Source organism: Helianthus annuus, chromosome 3 (genome assembly GCF_002127325.2).
Source record: "Helianthus annuus cultivar XRQ/B chromosome 3, HanXRQr2.0-SUNRISE, whole genome shotgun sequence".
In the NCBI taxonomy this organism is placed as follows: Eukaryota; Viridiplantae; Streptophyta; class Magnoliopsida; order Asterales; family Asteraceae; genus Helianthus; species Helianthus annuus.
The window spans coordinates 5,617,211-5,637,425 of NC_035435.2; the positions used below are offsets into that span (position 1 = coordinate 5,617,211).

A 20,215-nucleotide genomic window follows, 5' to 3' on the forward strand; every position below is an offset into this window, starting at 1 on the left:
TTGTCGTCATATTCTAAACGACACACTAAACCACATTATGTTGTATTACTTTAAATTGTAAAAGTGTTCAATAAGCTCATATTTTCTATATATTTGTATTCACAACCACATGTTATTTTCGTAAACTTTACGAAAGCGTTAAATATTAATAAGGATGTTACATGTTGTGGTTTAGGTGGTGACGGCGGATTAGGCAGTGGCAGTGTTTCAGGCGGCAGCGAGGTTAGGTTTGAAGATGATGTGTTAAGTTTAAATGTTCGTGTTCAGATTTTGTTCTTGAAGATGTGTTAAGTTTGAATGTTCATGAGTTTTTTGAAGATGGTGATGATAATGAATGTTCATGATCAGGTTTTGTTTGTTCATATCTTGGTGATTAAGATGTCGGTTCCTATTTTGTTCATATTTGAATTATTAAGATGTTGGTTAAGAATTTGAATGTTCATATAAAGATGGTTCCGATAATGAATGTTCGTGTTGATGTCCTTGAATGTTCACGTTCATTTTAAGATGTGTCCAGATTTGTTTCAATGTTCATGTTCATATTTGTATTCTTGAATATATTCTTGTGTCCAGATTTATGCTTTATTCTTAGTATGAAAATGATGAACTGATATGAACATAAGCCCATATCTTCAAATTGATGAAATTAAAATTTAGGATTTGTTATTGGTTTGTTTCGTAAGATTACCAAAATACCCCTTGACCTAACGGTTAACAACAGAGACTCAAGAAGCAAAATTTTCAAAATGAGAACTCAACATGGCAACGGACACTTTCGTCACAGACGCAAATTGTAGTGTAGTTTACTCTACTAATAATAATAATAACGATATTAATAATAATAATAATAATAATAATAATAATAATAATAATAATAATAAAAACTTCCAATTTTAAATTCTTAGTCAAAAGTTACAACCTAATAAGAAAAGTCAACATATATGACCCCTCTTTTTAGCCTTCACCGCCGGCACTCTTCAGTCACATTCTTCTACAAAATTCCCAATTCACCCTCCACACATTTCCATATCTACCCCACCACCACACCCATTACCCAAACTCCACTTAGGGGCACTTTAGTAACTTCACAATCTTAAGTTGCTAACTGCTGACCTCCCAACCATATTTTTCTACCACCACTCAACCATTTTCTTGTAACTCTCAATTTCATAATATTTCTCTTATAATTCAAACACTAGAAAAACCGAAAGAAAGTTAATCAAACAAATTTCCCAAAAAGAATTCATATTAAAAATTTGTTTTCCGATTAGGGTTTGGAGTTAAAACAGAGCCTCTGTTTCACTCTGTTTCATCAAGCAACCGTGTGATAAAATTCGATTCGTATTCCAAAGGTAAACTTTTTAACGTTTAATTTTCAAGATTCTTTGATCTTTTTGTTGGGTTTTGTTTTAATTTTACTGGGTATGTGATGTTTATATAACTTACTCTGTTTAGGGTTCAATTTCAAGTCTCTGTTTCATCAAGAAACTGTGTGATCAGATTCGATTCGTATTCCAAAGGTAAACTTTTTAACGTTTAATTTTCAAGATTCTTTGATCTTTTTGTTGGGTTTTGTTTTAATTTTACTGGGTATGTGATGTTTATATAACTTACTCTGTTAAGGGTTTAATTTCAAGTTTCTCTGTTTCATCAAGAAACTGTGTGATCAGATTCGATTCGTATTCTAGAGGTAAAGTTTTGTTGATTTTGGCTTTTTTTTTAATACTTTTAAGGTCTGATTTTGGAAGATTCTTTGATTATTATGTTGGGTTTTGTTTGAATTTTAGTGGGTAGACTCTGTTTAGGGTTTATTGTTGAAATTTGGGCGAAATTTGGTTGGATTCTTGGTTCTTGATTGATTTCATCAAGATTCTAGTTGAATTATCTGTTTGTTCTTGTTTCGCCTTCCGTTTTCGTTGTTTACAGCGTTTAGAAATGAATTTACTGTAAAAAAATTCAAGTTTAAGATGTGAATTGCTTCAAAGAGTCAATAAAATGAAATGAACATGAACATGAATCTCTGTTTTCATAGTTTTGTTTCCACTTTTGTGATTCATGTTGATCATGTGTTTTTTTGGTCAAAACATTACAAGGGTATTTTTGTCATTTTGCTTAAAATCGTTTCGTGATGTATAGTACTTATGTTGTTAAAGAATTATTGAAATTGATCGAACCGTTCAAACCAAAGCAAGTCACCTGTTTTGGTGCTTTGAGATCCAAATGGTTTGATCCAGTGGCGAAGCTTGAGACCGACCACGTGGCGAAAGTCACCGAACCTAAAAGTTTCTATAAAACCGGGGGGTCGAAAACGTACATACCCAAAAATTTCTATATGTACACTACATACTCTCCACTACTGAGCGAAAAGTTCGGGGGTCGGCCACCCCCTCCCGCCCTACTTAAGTTGCGCCCATGGTTTGATCCTTAGTTCGGCTTTTCACATTGTAATGATTCAGTCTGGTTTGAAACCTCCGTTTAACCTTTATTCTTTAATACATATATTTCTTTTATTTTTAGAATATATAGTTATATCTATAGGGTAAAGTTCTTGTACAAATAATCTTAACATACTAAACATACAAATTGAAGGAAAACTCAAAAAGACAAGGTGGCATTTTTGTAATTATCAATAACTATCAAAGTTACTCTACAAATATACCTAAAAAACCTAACCACTCCCCCCACCCCCAAAAAAATCCTAACCCCCCCCCCACCCCCCAAAAACCTAAAAAAAACCTACCCCCCACCCCCCCAAAAACCTAACCCACCCCCCCCCCCCCCCACACCCCCCAAAAACCTAAAAAAACCTAAAAAAAAACCTAACCCCCCCCCCCAACCCCCAAAAACCTAAAAAAACCTAACCCCCCCACCCCCACCCTCAAAAACCTAAAAAAAACCTAACCCCCCCCCCCCACCCCCCACCCAAGCTAAAATGCTAAAAACTAAACCCCCAAAAAAACCTAAAAAAATAAAAAAAAACACACAAATTATTTTATTTTATTTTTTTAATATTTTTTATTAAAAAATCGCTACTTTTAGTAGCAGCAAAAAAAAAAAATTTTTTTTTTTTTTTTTTTTGCTAACGAAATGTAGCGATTTTTTAATAAAAAATGTTAAAAAAAAATTTGTGTTTTTTTAGGTATTTTTTGTTGTAACTTTGATAGTTGGTGGTAATTACAAAAATGTCACCTTGTCTTTTTGGGTTTTCCTTCAATTTGTATGTTTAGTATGTTAAGATTATTTGTATTTGATCTTTTGCCTATATCTATATGTATTATAGTCATGCACCGTCTTTATCATTTAAACACAAACCAATGTTTTTGAACAAAAAAAAAAAACAATAGGTTAAAACCGTCAAAACTAAACTGTTAAAACACCGAATGGTGAAAACCGGCTGGTTTGATTTGTCATTTCTTGAAACCTTAGTCAGCAGTCAGTCCTGGGCGGACCGTAATGCCCTTGTTTCTATATAGTTTCTTTTTGGAAACAATAAAGCTAAAATTACCTATTTGCCCACAGATGAACTACCAATCAACTACTCCAAGAAGCAATAGACCCAAGGGATTCATGGCTAAGCACATGCTTCAATTTGCACTATTTGCAGCCTTCAGCCTGTGGTTACTCTACCAAATCCGACAGCCAACTGGCGAAGTTGGGGCCGGGAGCCAACTCAGCAACGACCGTCTCTCCAACTTTATGGGCCGAAAGGGGAGTGCGGGATTGTCAAAGTCAACCGTTAACCCTCACTCGGGTTTGACTTTAGAAGATGTGACAAACCCGGGTGAAGAGGGCGAGATTCCACAATACTCCAAAGAAATCGAGTCCGTAGAGTTTCATACCAATACGGGCTCTTCAAAAGAAGGAAATGACCAGAATACCCTTTTACAAGAAGAATCTTTGACCATGAAAAAGTCAAACATTAGTTTTCCTGATGAGAATGGAATTCCCCAACATGTTCGTGACAAGTTTATTGGGAAAGAGTCGAATAACGCGGTCAACAACACCCGTGTTAAAAGTCAAAGTCAAAGTCAAAGTGTGATTGCAACGCGTGTGGGTAAAGGAAGAAACGGGGCGGTAGAAGAATCTTGATTGGGCTCGTATTACTCGTGGATTCGGTCTTTTTGTACAGATAATGCAAGTAGATACCGATCTTATTGTTTAGCTCATGCTGGTATAAACAAAGTTACTGATATCAAAAGTTTTTGGGTACTATTTTTCTATATATATGTCGTTTATTATATAGTTTTTGATCAAATATAGTATATTAATTTTTTTTATAAAATATGAAAGTAAATCACACAGTTAGTCTAATAATTAGCGTTTTAAAACATAATTTATTATCCAAATTTAGGTTATGAAGTATATACTCATAATTAGCGTTTTAAAACATAATCATTATACTCATAAATATTAAATCAATATGTATAATGACATCAGTCATCCACTTGCGTTGCGTGCCTACATGAAACAGCATAAATAAATGAAGATACACAAAAGTCTTTCAAGTCCGAATATAGTTTAGCCAATGAGAAAGGACACGTGTCGGGTCATTGATGATTTATTAGACAAAAACCGTAAATTGCGAGTTTTGAGAGCATTCACGTTAGACAATTAATACATTTTATATTTTATATAATATACGGAAAAAAATGATAACAACGTCACTATATTAAAATCTTTATATAGTGAAAGCTTTATAGATACTAAAGAGCATTTCTATATTTAGAGGTTCATATACAACCACTATATTTTATTGTGAGTGTGTAGCAGTAGAGATTACCAAATCTGAAGTTAGCACAACTTGAATCGCACCACTGATCACCCTAAATCTACGGAGACTGTCAGTTCGTATTGATAGCACAAGAAAGGGTTTACTTAGGGCTGCAAACGAACCGAACAAACACGATTGTTCATGTTCGTTTGTTAAGAAATATATGTGTCACACCCCCAAATTCCACACGCGGAGTCTCACCGCCTGGAGGCGTGACATGACCAGGATCAAGCCACCAATCATATTGAACAATGTAAACAGTAAATGTAATTCAACCAAACAATATGAAAGGTGTTCAAAACATAAGTATAGTTTCAATGTTTAGCGGAAGCATAAATGTAAACCCAATGTAAGTAATAAGTTTGAAATGTCATAAATGTTTAACATGGCATCCACGATCCATATCCCACAACGACTGCGCCTCCTAGTGCAAGCTCCATGAGTACCTAACGACCTGCAAGGCATGTAACAACGAGTCAACAACAAAGTTGAGCGAGTTCACAGTTGGTTGTTTAGTTATAGTATTCGTTTCGTAAACCATATGTTCGTTTTGTAAACCATGTATCGTATTAATTCGTATCGCGGTCTCCCAGACATGTTTGCGAAGCTTAGTGGGGGTTTCCCATGTATCCTAGACTAGTGTATTTGTATTTGTATCGCGGTCTCCCAGACATGTTTGCGAAGATTAGTATTCGTATCGCGGTCTCACAGACATGTTTGCGAAGATTAGTGTTCGTATCGCGGCTTCCCAGACATGTTTGCGAAGGTTAGTGGGGGCTTCCCATGGGTTACTAGTCTAGTTGTATCTATAGGTGTCCTTCCCCTAACTAGGACAGTAGTACGTATTCCAGTAGCGATAAAAGTACAAGTATCATTCAATCCCATTCCCAACCCCGGGAATCCCATGCCTTGGTAAGAGTGTGAACTCACCTTGGTTTGCTCGGTATGCTAAACTATATGCTCACAAGAAATCAGTCAAGTCCTATAGTTATGCACGTATACATAATCAGTACATGTTTGTAAGGTTTCACATACACTCTATGTCACAAGGTGTGTTTGACAGTGAGCATCATGCAACACGTAAGCAATTAATCAATACATGCAAATTCCAGCTTTACATTATAAGCTTCCTTAGTTTATTTTAACCTAGTTATTCATTAAAAGTCCTGGTAAACTTATCTGTGTTAACAACATTAATCAGGATTAATAGAACCAACATAGTTGAGTTAACACACTTAACATAATCACTGAGTCATAACAGAGTTATCATGCATAATGAGCTTATCATACATAACATGGTTAACATAACCCAGTTAGCATGCATATCATACTTGACATACTTAACACCGTCCATACTTAACAAGGTTAACCATTTAACAGAGTTAACATCCTTAACTTATTAGTGTTCACTGTACAAACAAATCAACGAAATCACTTAGTGGGCGAAAACACCATATGGCGAAATCCCTGTTCGGGCGAAAACCCTTGGGCCGAAATCTCCTTCGGACGAAAACACTTGGGCGACGAAATCCCCAAGGTGTTTTCGTTGAGATAGGGTTTTCGTGGGGTGGAGGGTTTTCGTCGGGTACATCATCATCAATAACAGTTTCACAAAAACTCTAACAGTTATCTAACAATGATTCAATCAGACCGATTAAGCAATCATATAATCTACCATTTCACTATACATTCCTGATCATCATTCCATTATTACTCAATCATCAATCATCTGCGAGTTGTTATGATCATCATGTATCTGACATATGATTAAACTCAGAACCCTAATATGATAGTCATCTATTAACGACTCAATCAAGAATCAAAATCAAAATCATCACTATCTAATCAACATAAACAGCATCCATCACACAATAGATTTTTACATCGGATCATAAGCATTCTTATCATACAGATCAATACAATCATACATTCACAATCATTACGTACTAACTGTTCATCCATGATGTCAAATAATCAAGTGATTCCAATCAAATAATCATAAGTAACCGATTACTAACCTAAGCAGAAAGGTGGTACTTCAATCGATGTATTGGACTCGGTTGTTCAAAACTGCCGTCGGGTTTCACAAGAGAGCGAGAGAGAGTGTGAGAGGTGATTAGGGTTTGACAGTTATCCCACTCATGCGCACAGATTAAACGAAATCCTATAGTCACTCGTTACTGGGCCAAAGCCCACCTTTGTTTTTCGTTGGCCTCATGTGGACGAAAACACTTGGGTGTTTTCGTGAGGGAGGTGTTTTCGGAGGGGGGGGGGGTGTTTTCGTGAATGGAGTTTTCGGCTAGAGGGTGTTCGGTCAAAGTTCCTTTTTGTTTTAAAATGTATAATCCTAATATTATTACAAAATATATTATTACTCATACACATATAATGCACCCCATATAGGTACAGACAGCACGTATCATACATCAAGTAAATATGAACACACACTTGCAAATAAGTAACAACTTAAATCGAATAGTGACCTTGAAAATTCGGGTTGTCACATTATCCCTAACTTGAAAGAAATTTCGTCCCGAAATTTAGTACGCGGTTACTGAGGAAGCTAGTTGTGTTGAGCTGTTTCCTGGTTTTCCTGGGGTGTCACATCATCCCCCCGTTGGTTTGGAATTTCGTCCCGAAATTCCGTAGTAGCTTCAGCCTCAGTAGTGGTTGCGTTGTTTCTGAATAACTGGGGATACTTGAGTTTCATCTGATCTTCTCGTTCCCAGGTGAACTCTGGGCCACGACGGGAGTTCCAACAAACTCGAACAAGAGGTATTCTGGTGTGCTTGAGGACCTTTATATCATGATCAGTAATTTCCACTGGTTCCTCGACGAATCGCAACTGATCGTCGATAGTGAGCTCCTACAAAGGAACTATCAGGGTCTCATCTAACAGACACTTCTTCAGATTTGACACGTGGAAAACGTTGTGAACTCCACCGAGTTCTGCTGGTAGGTTCAGTTTGTAGGCCACTTTGCCTATTCTCTCTATGATTTCGAACGGCCCGACATACCGCGGATTGAGCTTGCCTCGTTTGCCAAAATGAACTACACCCTTCCAGGGTGAGACTTTGAGTAGCACTCGATCCCCAACCTGGAACTCGAGTGGTTTCCTGCGCTTATCAGCGTAGCTTTTCTGTCAGTCACGAGCTGCCGCCATTCGTTGTCGTATCTGTGCAATCCGTTCAGTAGCATCAACTACAAGTTCTGGACCTGTGATCTGACTATCGCCCACCTCTGCCCAACAAAGAGGTGATCGGAATTTACGCCCGTACAATGCCTCAAATGGAGCGGCTTGAATGCTGGTGTGGTAACTGTTATTATACGAAAACTCCACCAAAGGGAGATGTTTTTCCCAGCTGTTGCTAAAATCGATTACACATGCACGCAGCATGTCTTCCAGAGTTTGAATAGTACGCTCAGACTGCCCATCCGTCTGGGGGTGGTAAGCTGTGCTCATGTCTAATCGTGAGCCAAAAGATTTGTGCATTGCTTGCCACCGTTCCGAAGTAAAACGTTCATCGCGATCTGAGATAATAGAGGTTGGCACCCCATGCCTCGAGACAACTTCCTTAAGGTAAACGTCTGCTAAGGTGGAGAACTTATCTGTTTCCTTGATAGCCAAGAAGTGTGCAGACTTCGTGAGTCGATCCACGATCACCCAAATAGTATCATTCCCACGTTGAGATCTAGGCAGGCCAGTAACAAAATCCATGGAAATTTCCTCCCATTTCCATTGTGGTATCTTTGGTTGTTGAAGTAGGCCTGATGGTTTTTGGTATTCCGTCTTGACTCTCGCACAAGTCAAACACTTACTAACGTAGGTTGCTATGTGGGCTTTCATGCTAGGCCACCAATACGTAGTTCTGAGATCGTGGTACATTTTATCCGAACCTGGATGTACCGAGTAGCGAGACTTATGTGCTTCATCCATTACAAGCTCGCGTAAGTTGCCATAAAGTGGGACCCAGATGCGTCCCGTTACGTAAAAAGCGCCATCTTCCTTTTGTTCTAACCGTTGCCTTGAGCTGCGTAGGGCTTCAGCCCTAACGTTTTCTGGTTTCAATGCTTCTACCGAGCATCTCGTATCTGTGCCGGAAGACTAGACTGGATGGTAAGTTGTAATGCTCGTACGCGTCTAAGCGTAGTGTCTTTTCGACTTAGGGCGTCAGCCACAACATTGGCTTTGCCTGGATGGTACTTGATGGCACATTCGTAATCGTTCAAAAGTTCGACCCACCGACGTTGACGCATGTTTAATTCCTTTTGCTTGAAGATATGCTCGAGACTCCTGTGATCGGTGTAGATGGTGCACTTGGTACCGTACAGGTAATGTCTCCATATCTTAAGTGCGAAAACCACAGCTCCCAGCTCTAAATCGTGTGTAGTATAGTTCCGTTCGTGGATCTTAAGTTGGCGCGAAGCGTAGGCAATGACTTTATCCTGTTGCATCAATACGCAACCAAGACCCTGTATTGATGCGTCGCAGTAAACCACGAAATCGTCTGTGCCCTCTGGCAATGAGAGAATAGGTGCGCTTCAGAGTCTATCCTTTAAGTGCTGAAAAGCTGATTCTTGTGCATTACCCCAACGATTAGTAACACCTTTCTGTGTCAGTAGTGTAAGCGGCTGTGCAATCTTTGAGAAGTCTTTGATGAACCTTCTGTAGTAACCTGCCAAACCCAAGAATTGGCGAATTTCTGTTGGTGTGCGAGGCGCAGGCCAGTTCTTAATCGAATCTATCTTGGATGGATCAACATGAATCCCATCCTTGTTTACCACGTGGCCTAGAAAGTGGACTTCACGAAGCCAGAAGTCGCATTTTGAAAACTTGGCGTACAGCTGTTCTGATCGAAGGAGTTCCAAAATAAGTCGTAAATGCTGCTCGTGTTCCTCCTGACTCTTAGAGTAGATCAGAATGTCGCCGATGAATACAATCACAAACTTATCCAGGTAGGGCTTGCACACTCTGTTCATAAGATCCATGAAGACTGCAGGTGCGTTTGTTAACCCGAATGGCATAACTAGAAACTCGTAGTGGCCGTAGCGAGTTCTGAATGCTGTTTTGGAGACGTCCTCATCCCGGACTCTCAGTTGATGGTAGCCTGACCTCAGATCTATCTTTGAATAGTAGCTCGACCCTTGTAGCTGATCGAATAAATCATCAATACGTGGCAGAGGGTAGCGATTCTTTATGGTCACCTTGTTGAGTTCGCGGTAGTCAATACACATCCTGAAGGTACCGTCTTTCTTTTTCACAAATAATACTAGAGCTCCCCAAGGTGAAGAGCTAGGCCGAATAAAACCTTTTTCCAAAAGTTCTTGCAGTTGTCTAGACAGTTCTTCTAATTCGGTTGGGGCTAATCGATACGGTGCACGGGCTATTGGTGCTGCTCCTGGAGCTAGCTCGATCTGGAATTCTACCTGGCGATGAGGCGGTAGCCCAGGTAAATCTTCAGGAAACACTTGAGGAAAGTCGTGTACCACTGGAATATCCTCTAATCTCTTTTCTTTCGTTGATGCGTCAGTAACAAGTGCCAAAATGGCAGTGTGGCCCTTTCGCAAACACTTCTGGGCCTTCAGGAAGGAGATGATGCCAACCACGGCACCACTCTTGTCGCCTTGAACTTCGAGAGGTTCTTTACCAGAACGGGGAATGCGAACAATCTTCTCCTTGCATAAGATCTCTGCTTGCTGTTGGGATAACCAATCCATACCAATGACGATATCAAAACTACCCAGAACTATGGGAATTAGATCGATAGAGAAAGTCTGATCACCGAGGATAAGATTACAACCCTGAACTATGTGTGTGGCCTCTAGACTTTTACCATTAGCTAACTCTACGACATGTTTAGTGTTCAAAAGTGTTGGTGTGCGCTTGAGCATTTGACTAACTTTCAGAGACATATAACTGGTATCCGCACCCGAATCAAATAATACAGTAACATAAAAGTCGTCGAGAAGAAACTTACCCATCACCACGTTAGGATCATTCCTTGCGTCACCCTGACCCAGCACAAACGCTCGGCCCCTGGCGCCATTATTTCCATCATTGTTTCCCCCGTTGTTGTTCCCATTGCCCTGATTATTGTTGTTGTTATTCTGGTTCTGGTTTAACTGGGGGCAGTCCCGCTTGAAGTGGCCTTCAGCACCACACTGAAAGCATCCCCTATTGCCTCGCTACTGTTGTTGCTGCTGGTTTCGTGGAGCGGGTGGTTGTTGTTGCTGATTCTGATTCGCAGGTCGTGAGCTCCTGCAATCTTTAGCTTCATGACCCATCTTGAGATACCTCAGACAACGACCCTTGTTGCACTGACCATTGTGGTGCCTGTTGCACGTGTTGCACCTCGGGAGGTTTCCTCTATATCCACCCTGCCTGTGACTACCCGAAGATTGCTGACTAGGACTCTGGTAGTTATCAGTCTTTCCCTGCTGAGCCTGGGACTGAACTGTAGCTGAACCCTTGCTGGAATCCCCATCCCATTTTCGCTTGTTGTCACTGGGAGTAGCGGAAGTAGTAGCATTAGTAGCACTGATACGTTTGGGCAGCTTGTTCTGTTCCACTGCCTGATCAGTGAGACGATGAGCAAGACGAGTAATATCCTGAATAGTAGCAAGGTTGGCCGATGTCACATGACTTTGTATTTCTGGTACTAGTCCTTTGAGATACAACTCAATACGCTTGATAGGAGGATCCACCATGGTTGGACACAAGATGGCCAGCTCGTTTGACCTTTTCGTATATGCCTCAATCTCTGACCCTGTCATTTTCAAATTAAAGAACTCCACTTCCAACTTGTGGATGTCATCACGTGTGCAGTATTCCCGCTTGATTAGTTCCTTGAAATCATTCCAAGGGGTGGCGTTGGCAGCTGCCAACTCTAACATCTGAACTTGCGCATTCCACCAAGTCCGCACAATGCCTTCGAGAGTACCAGTGGCGTACTTCACCCTGCGAGCCTCAGGGCATTCACACAGCTCAAATACGGACTCGAGCTTTTCAAACCAATTGAGGAGTCCAACTGCTCCTTCAATGCCACTGAACGTGCTAGGACGACAGTCCATGAAAGTCTTGAAAGTGCAAACAGGTGGCTGAGCGTGTTGACCTGTTGTGTATAAGAATCAGGACAAGATTAAACACAAGAGTTGGTTTAGGAGTGTAGGATCTAAATATCCTAGTGTGAGTTACGACTGCAGGGTATACCTCCTGCTTATGCGGCTGCAAGTGCCGCAGCAACTTGTTCGTTAATCAGAGCCGTCAACTGGGCTTGAGTCATGTTAATGCGTCCAGCCATGATCTTCATATCAAAGGCAACATAAGTGAGAGAGGTTTTTGAAAAATGCGATGACAGAAGAGAGTAAGCACATAAGTGTTCTCAAGCAATAGTTGTTACGTTTATCTAAGCATACCATGAGCAAAGTTCTATGTAATCTAGCAAGTAGGCAATGTAAACATGAACAGTATTACCTATAGTGTTGAGTCTTGCACGTGGAGCGAAGCGTCGTTGTGGATCGTTGAGCACTGTACAGGTTATAGTCTGGTTTTAACAAAAACTTTTTCTTCTTATTAAAACCAAGTTCACTATAACCAATGGCTCTGATACCAATTTGTCACACCCCCAAATTCCACACGCGGAGTCTCACCGCCTGGAGGCGTGACATGACCAGGATCAAGCCACCAATCATATTGAACAATGTAAACAGTAAATGTAATTCAACCAAACAATATGAAAGTTTCAAAACATAAGTATAGTTTCAATGTTTAGCGGAAGCATAAATGTAAACCCAATGTAAGTAATAAGTTTGAAATGTCATAAATGTTTAACATGGCATCCACGATCCATGTCCCACAAAGACTGCGCCTCCTAGTGCAAGCTCCATGAGTACCTAACGACCTGCAAGGCATGTAACAACGAGTCAACAACAAAGTTGAGCGAGTTCACAGTTGGTTGTTTAGTTATAGTATTCGTTTCGTAAACCATATGTTCGTTTTGTAAACCATGTATCGTATTAATTCGTATCGCGGTCTCCCAGACATGTTTGCGAAGCTTAGTGGGGGTTTCCCATGTATCATAGACTAGTGTATTTGTATTTGTATCGCGGTCTCCCAGACACGTTTGCGAAGATTAGTATTTGTATCGCGGTCTCCAGACATGTTTGCGAAGATTAGTATTCGTATCGCGGCCTCCCAGACATGTTTACGAAGGTTAGTGGGGGCTTCCCATGGGTTACTAGTCTAGTTGTATCTATAGGTGTCCTTCCCCTAACTAGGACAGTAGTACGTATTCCAGTAGCGATAAAAGTACAAGTATCATTCAATCCCATTCCCAACCCCGGTGTGTGTGTCGATCTGAGAGGAATGGAGAGAGAAAACCCTCACAACCCAAAAATCAGTAAATTGGAAAGTAGATCAAGGCTAAATCGTATGCATGAACCCTAATACATGATCATCTAGAATTGCTAAACATGTGGTAAGTTATAGTTTTTGATTTAATGATCTTGCAAGTATGAGTATGTGAATTATCTTTGATTTCATATGAAATTAAGCAAGAGGATGTGTTAGAATCAACATATAAAACTTGAATTATGAATGATTTTGAGGAATTTGATGTTTAGAGGTGAAACCCACCATTGGTGGTGAAGATGGCGACATGGGTATGTCACCCATGTCCAATCTTTATTCGATTCTTGATATATTATGTTGTATGTGATTATCTTGCTAGTTAAGTTGAAGATGATATGAAATTAGTTTGATATTTTGTATTGTTGATGGTTGAAAGCAAGAACTATGAAGAAAAAGTATGAAAATACTTGTACATTATGCTTAAAAATTTGTGCGCGCGCCAAGTGTTTGATGAAATGACTAGGTGAAGTTAGAAGGTGAGATTGTATGCAAGAATTTGGTAATTAGGTATAGAATGTGATAATGAGGTATTTAATAGTGAAATTAGCATGAGATATATGTTTTCGATGTAATACATTTGGGTATTTAGTTGACGAAATGATTTTTGGTAAAAGTATGCTTTAGGAGTTTGTACTCCATACTTGAATGGTGTGGTGCACATTATGTGTCAGACTAGTTGTTCAATGGTAATTTAGAAATGATGTGCACTAAATGTATAGCTCGTGGGTTTACTAGTAAAGAATGACATTGAGATTATGTTAAAGTACTAACTTTGAATGTGGTTGACAATTGTAGGATTATGAGAGCATTAGTTTGTATTGAATTGTTTATACATGTGCATGGTGTAATTAATTGATCATGTGATTGAATATGTCCTAAAACATGAGTATGAAATGTATATGATGGCGTTATTATGGTCTACTACATTAATATGGACACAAGTTCTTAAGTTGGAAGTTTTTATGCTTGACTGTTGACTTTCTGAAAAGTCAACGAATATGTTAGTAGCATGGTTAGACTTATGAATATGAATGTAAGATTATAAGGAATCATGTGATATGTGTTAGACTAATTATGTGTTATGTATGATGAGGAATTGAATTTCATAGATGTGGAACAATGTGATTGCCGATTCGCGCCTTATGCATGTTGGTGAATGATTGATTAAGAAAAGTCAATATAACTAAGAATTTGAAATGAATGTTGATATGGATGAACATGCATACTAACAATGTCATGGACATGATGGCATGAAAGGATAGGTATCGCATATGCATGGAAGGCAAATGGGTCAAGAGGAGGCAATGAAGCGAATGCGTATAGCAACGCTTAAGGTAAGTGAATCCCTAATTCACTTCTTATATTATATTTGATGTTTGGTATGATTTAATATAGGGAAACATGTAAGAAAGTATAGGTAATGGTAAGCACTAAGGTAAGTATTATTGTTGTGCGTCAAATGTAGTTGACTATGACGAAAATCGCATGGTAGAAGCAAACGGGTCAAAAACCAAAAGTAGCGTAATAAGATGTTGATTTTGGATGTTAGAGTATGGGGATTAATGTGAAATTGTGTTTTTATGAATATTGGGAGTCATGTAGGAATGTTCTAGAATGTTAAAGACATTTTGGATTAGTTCGGGTTGGAACGAGACTCGGAAACTGGTCGTATGAGCTGAAAGTAAACAAAACAGCGTTTGAATGACTGAGGAGGCGTCGCTGACGCCACCTGGTGCGTCGCCGACACAACTTCTTGCTCCCGACGCCCAAATCTCTTGTCTACGCTGAAAACCCTTGACGCAAACTTTCAGGGTGCGTCGCCGATGCATGTTCGGGTGTCGACGACGCCCCACACAGGTCCAGAACTTTTGTTTTTGATGGTTTATCCCACCACAAGTTTCGTACTTCCTAAAACCTCTTCCGTAACCTTTAAAGAGTCCCGAAAGGTGATGATAACTAATGGGGAGTTATATGAACTTAATGAAATTGTGTTAAGACAATGCCGGGAACATAAAGTATTGGAAAGAAGGATTAAAATGTATGAACTAAGGCACGTAGATAAATCATGATCGTTTTGATTAATATTAGAATGAGCGCATAAGTATGAATCATAGCAACAATTGTTATAAACAACCAAGGGAATGCATGTTTGTGGTAGGTTCTTCTTACACGATAAAGTTGGATAGAATACTATGTACGCATATATTGGAATTTAGTATATATGAATGAATGAGACTTTTAAATATGTGTACGTGACTTATAATACGTACGAATATAACAGTACTAATCATGTTACTTTTGAGAATGGAATGAAGATGCAGGGAAGTTATTGTTGGCCTTTGAAGGATTGTTGCCGGAGCGCAAGGATTGAACTCAGAAGGATAATCGAATGGAATATCACACGTTGGAAGAATACGTCATGTCCTTTAAATTATACTTGTTTTAGATTATGTATGTTGTCATTTATTACTAATGATGTGGAAGTGTACAATGTCTGTAGGTTACATGGATCATCATCATGAGATGTAAGCGGATGAAGATCGAGCCCAAACGTGGATTGTACGGGAGTAGGTCGTTTAGTTGAAAATGTAGGTAACGCATGGAGTATTTAATAAGAAGTAAGTATGTAATTCATGTAAAAGAGTCATTTAAATGGTTTTCAAACATCTTAGAACGAATATAAAGAAAGAAATTTTATGTTTCATTTTTCCGTTGCATCTTTCCGATTAAAACGTGTTAGGGTGTTACATGTTATGTCCTCGATAGGGTCATCATTTAAATAGATGTCAGGTATGCTGCTTGATAACCCATCCGTTGAGGTTGTGTAATTTCCCTACTTAGGCTTTTTATCGTTTTTAGAACGTCCACGAGTACCCATTTATCATGATTCTTCGCAATTTCCCGAACTGTTCATGAACTGTTCGCTGAACGTTCGGTTCGTTTATAACTCTAGGGATAAAATGTAACTACTAACTAATTGTCTATAATTTGTTAAAAATGAGGTAATTAAAGTGTAATTAAGATGAGGTGATTAAAGTATAATTAATGTTTAAAAGAATAATTTATCCTCATTTAGGTTGTAACTTATGTATTAAACGAAAAAATTCTTAACTTTTATGTATGTTAAATTTTTTTTTGAACGGCAACATCTATATATAAATATAGAGCCCAGTAAGAAGCTGGAATTTAACGATTACAAAATTTCCAAAAATTCAAACTCCACCCATTTCTCCCTTGCAAGGGCTTTTAGGTTGGATCGATAAGTACACCAAACATATACATCCTCTTTAATACTTTCTACCATTCTATTAATTGGAACGAAGCTGCCGTCGAAAACCATAGCATTCCTTGTAACACCCCGTGTTTCGGAAGTCAAAGTCAAAGTCAAGATTGAAGTCAAAGGGAGAAAAGATTGCTAATTGCATCTGTCACTACTTGCTCAATTCCTGTTTTGACTTCTTTGACTCGTAGTTAGTCTAGTTTATGCTTAACGTTAGTTGTATTATGTGGAGTATTTATTAATAATCCAGGTTTATTCGATAATTATCGCATGTTTTATCGCTTTATCGCTTATCGCACTCGCAGCTCGAATTACGCGTTCTGGATATTGTTTTACGTGTGCGTGTGCCCTATGTGTTACTTGTGCATGTTTAATTATGTTATGTTGTGGTAATCAATCGAAACGCAATCAAATTTCAATCGTAATGGAATCGCAAACACTAAACGGAAGTGAGAAGGGATGATTGTATGTTAGATATAGTAGTTGGGATTAAAAGTAATTTGAATAGGAAACTCCATCGCATCGCAACGCTCGCAATTGCAATCGAAACAGCAAAACTCGTCGCACCGAACACCCAAACCAAGGGACTGATCGACCAGGTGACCAGTCGATCTATCAGCTGACTGATCGAGCTGCCGCTCGATCGGCCAGCCAATCGATCAGGCTGCCACGCGATCGACCCACTCCTTTCCACTTTGGGTAACCCTATAAATACCCCATGTCACCATCACATTTTCTACTTTTGGAACTCATCGTCCGACCAGCGCTTCAACCTTGCTTTTTCCCAGATTTCTTTCAATTCCGGTAAGATCTCAACCTAAATCTTGTACATCTTTGATCTATACTCGATTCTACACCTTTCTATCTTTTGAATCTTAACTTTTAATCGTGAAATCACTAGATTTGAGGTGTTCTAGGGTGATGTCATCATGCTGTTCTTAGGAACTTCATGTTTTGGCTTCAATCCTTCAAGAACAACTTGAATCTAACCGATTTCCACATAAACAAACGAAGATCTTTCATAGATCTAAACATATTCACAATGAAAAGGATTAGTGAAGGTTTTCCAACTTTCTTTCAACTCTTTTACACTCAATGCACTCCAAAACCGATAGAATCGAAGCTTGTACCAACTTCCTACTCATTCATGTGGTTGTGTTGGTCCAAGACCTGGATACTATCTACGAGGTTTACCGATTTCGGGTTAAACATGGAACACCGTCTCGAACAGTAACTGACCGGATTTGGGTGGTTCCTATCCGATCAGGAGTACCAAGTATTGACGAGGTTTCTGCTGCTTAACAAGCTATCAAAACATCTCGATAAAACGACAAACTATCAAAATAACCAAGTATAAGATGAACGGAACGACCAGGACGGAATGCCGTCCGATCCGATCGAACTGTCATCCGAACGGGTTGTCACCCGATCGATCTACACCTTGGGTCCCACACTTAAACTGTTTACCAACATTTGAAGTCTGAACGTTGAACGAGTTGTTGTCCGATCGGACTATCATCCGATCGGATTAACCGCTCGAACATGTGACATTTAAAACTTCAGTTCTTAAACAATTTTCAACATGTTCTATGCACAAGGATTGCCACCCGATCGGACGGCCATCCGATCGAGTGACCGTCCTGCTGTGGACTTGTTCTCATTAAAGTGTCCAACCAATCGGGTTGTCGTACGATCGAACTACCGTCCGATCGACCGACTTGAAAGGTAGTGATACTTCTATGTTTTCAAAATACTACAACAAAAACTTCAAAAGTCAAGCCATCATACACAAACACATCCTTCCTCAAGGAAGAAACAATCCACTCGAAGGGTCATCCAATCGAATGACCATCCGAGCAGACTGTCATTCGAACGAACAGCTGTCCGGTCGGACTACCATCCGATCGAACTGCTGTCCGACCCACTTATACTTGCATCGTTTTGCGCGCCACTCATCGTTATGAGGCTAACCTTACTCTCTAGCGCTCCCTTCAATCCATCAATCACTGTGAGTATACTCCATCCCTTTTTGCTTTATGCACTTTTGGGTGTTACATACGTTACTTATTCTAAATCACACCGAACACACTACGCAATACTTTTAGTGCTAACCGTTACCGCATGTTATATGTGACTTAATGAATGCTTGTTTGTTATGTTTACACATGGATGTTGTCTACCTGCCTTAGCAACGATAGTACTATAGTTTGGATTCAGCACCTGTTCACTCAGGGGTTGTTAAGGACAATTAGTTACATGGCTCACAGTGGTGAGTGTGTATCACGAACTGCCTTGGGCAGTCAACCCGCAGTCATTGGTATCGATAGTTTCATGTCGATAACTAACATGCTTCATTTCACTATGTGTACGTGCTGGTTATGCGTAACTGATTTCGAACTCTATTATATCTATTAAACTTGTATGCTCACCTTTACACTATGTGTATTGACTTTTACTTTAACGTATGTGACAGGTGCTTCGGATGCTTATTTGCTTTCTTTGCTGTGAAATCGAGGCTAGGAAAGACCTAGGTCAACAATAAACATTTGTCTGTAATAAAAATTTGAGTTGTCGGATTGGAACATATTGACTAGATCTTTTCTGTAATAATTGTATTATCATTTATGACATGGTATGGGACGTGTTGCTTAGATATCTGGTAAATATAGTTGTTATGGAAACTTCTAGACAATCTGTTTCGCTCAGTGCCGCGCCCCGATGATTCCGCCATCGCTTGGGGTGTGACAGATTGGTATCATAGCCATAACTATAGGGAATTAGGCAAGACTCGACCTAGTCCGGGTCGATGTCTTAGAAACGACCTAATCTATAGTTAGGTATCAACAGACCGACTTATGCATATCCTTAAGGGTACTGTACGAGCATGCTTGCCATTCTCGCTATTCTCGCGCACAATACACCATCACTGCACTCTATTATTTTAGAATGAACTGGTAATTAGGTTGATATTAGGTGAGAAAGCCGCAAACTCTCGACTAAATTGCTTGTTCGACCCGCATTTTATCTACAAATACAAGAACTTGCGTTGAATCAGGAGTGAAATCCATACTTTAACGCAGATTTCGTCTCTATTTTTATCAAAACAGGAACAAAGTTGTAAAGTGAGGTGTGAAACCCGAACCTTGACGACTTGTTCTGGTGTCTATTTTGGTTGTACAAAACTCTCACCAAAGTCTCGACGGACTCCAACGACTTGAAGTAGCACTGAAACTGGAAGAATGAGTGCCATTCGCCCAAATTCGAGGCGAGAGCACAGTTCCGAAGGCCAAAGTGTGAACTAAAGTCCTTGTGAATAGTCGAATCACTTCGGTTAGTCGATGTCTATCTAGCCGCAGACAATCTATTTCTCGATTTTTTGTTTTTATGTGATTTTACCTGTTAGTCGATCGCTACTGGCAACTCTGATATTTGCAATGGATTTATGTGTTTTTATGTGATTTTACATGTTTTCATGTTACGTTTTTTTGTAATTCATTCGCTTTTCGCCCTTCACTTTGATCGACACACACAACTCGCACTGAATCTTTATCTCAAAACACTATCAAATCGCTACTTACGGACGACCTTATGCTAGGTTATACGCTTATACTGTACTACCCGCCATACTATTCGCAATCGCTAATCTCGAACACTTACGAACTTGGAATGATAGGTTTCTGTATTCTGACTGCTCCTCTATGCTCTATGTGCCTTCTGTGTTTTCTGTGCCCTACGTGCTTATGTGCTTCTGTGT

General features: G+C 39.4%; 1 protein-coding gene across 4 annotated transcripts; it reads left to right on the top strand.

Annotated features, from left to right (window-relative positions):
* Positions 1-1,043: 1,043 nt before the first annotated feature.
* Positions 1,044-4,240, top strand: LOC118490114. 4 transcript variants are annotated; one of them, XR_004888173.1, is made up of 4 exons: positions 1,044-1,352; positions 1,456-1,520; positions 1,624-1,690; positions 3,520-4,240. XR_004888173.1 is itself a non-coding variant. In XM_035987335.1 (3 exons), the coding sequence occupies exon 3, from the start codon at positions 3,520-3,522 to the stop codon at positions 4,087-4,089; it is 570 nt and encodes a 189-aa protein (XP_035843228.1). In that variant the 5' UTR covers positions 1,114-1,352; positions 1,456-1,520; the 3' UTR covers positions 4,090-4,240. The 4 variants fall into 4 exon arrangements, 3 of the variants coding, with proteins under 3 accessions (XP_035843228.1, XP_035843229.1, XP_035843230.1); XM_035987335.1 differs by lacking the exon at positions 1,624-1,690 and having other exon boundaries at positions 1,114-1,352; XM_035987337.1 differs by lacking the exon at positions 1,456-1,520 and having other exon boundaries at positions 1,116-1,352.
* Positions 4,241-20,215: the final 15,975 nt, after the last annotated feature.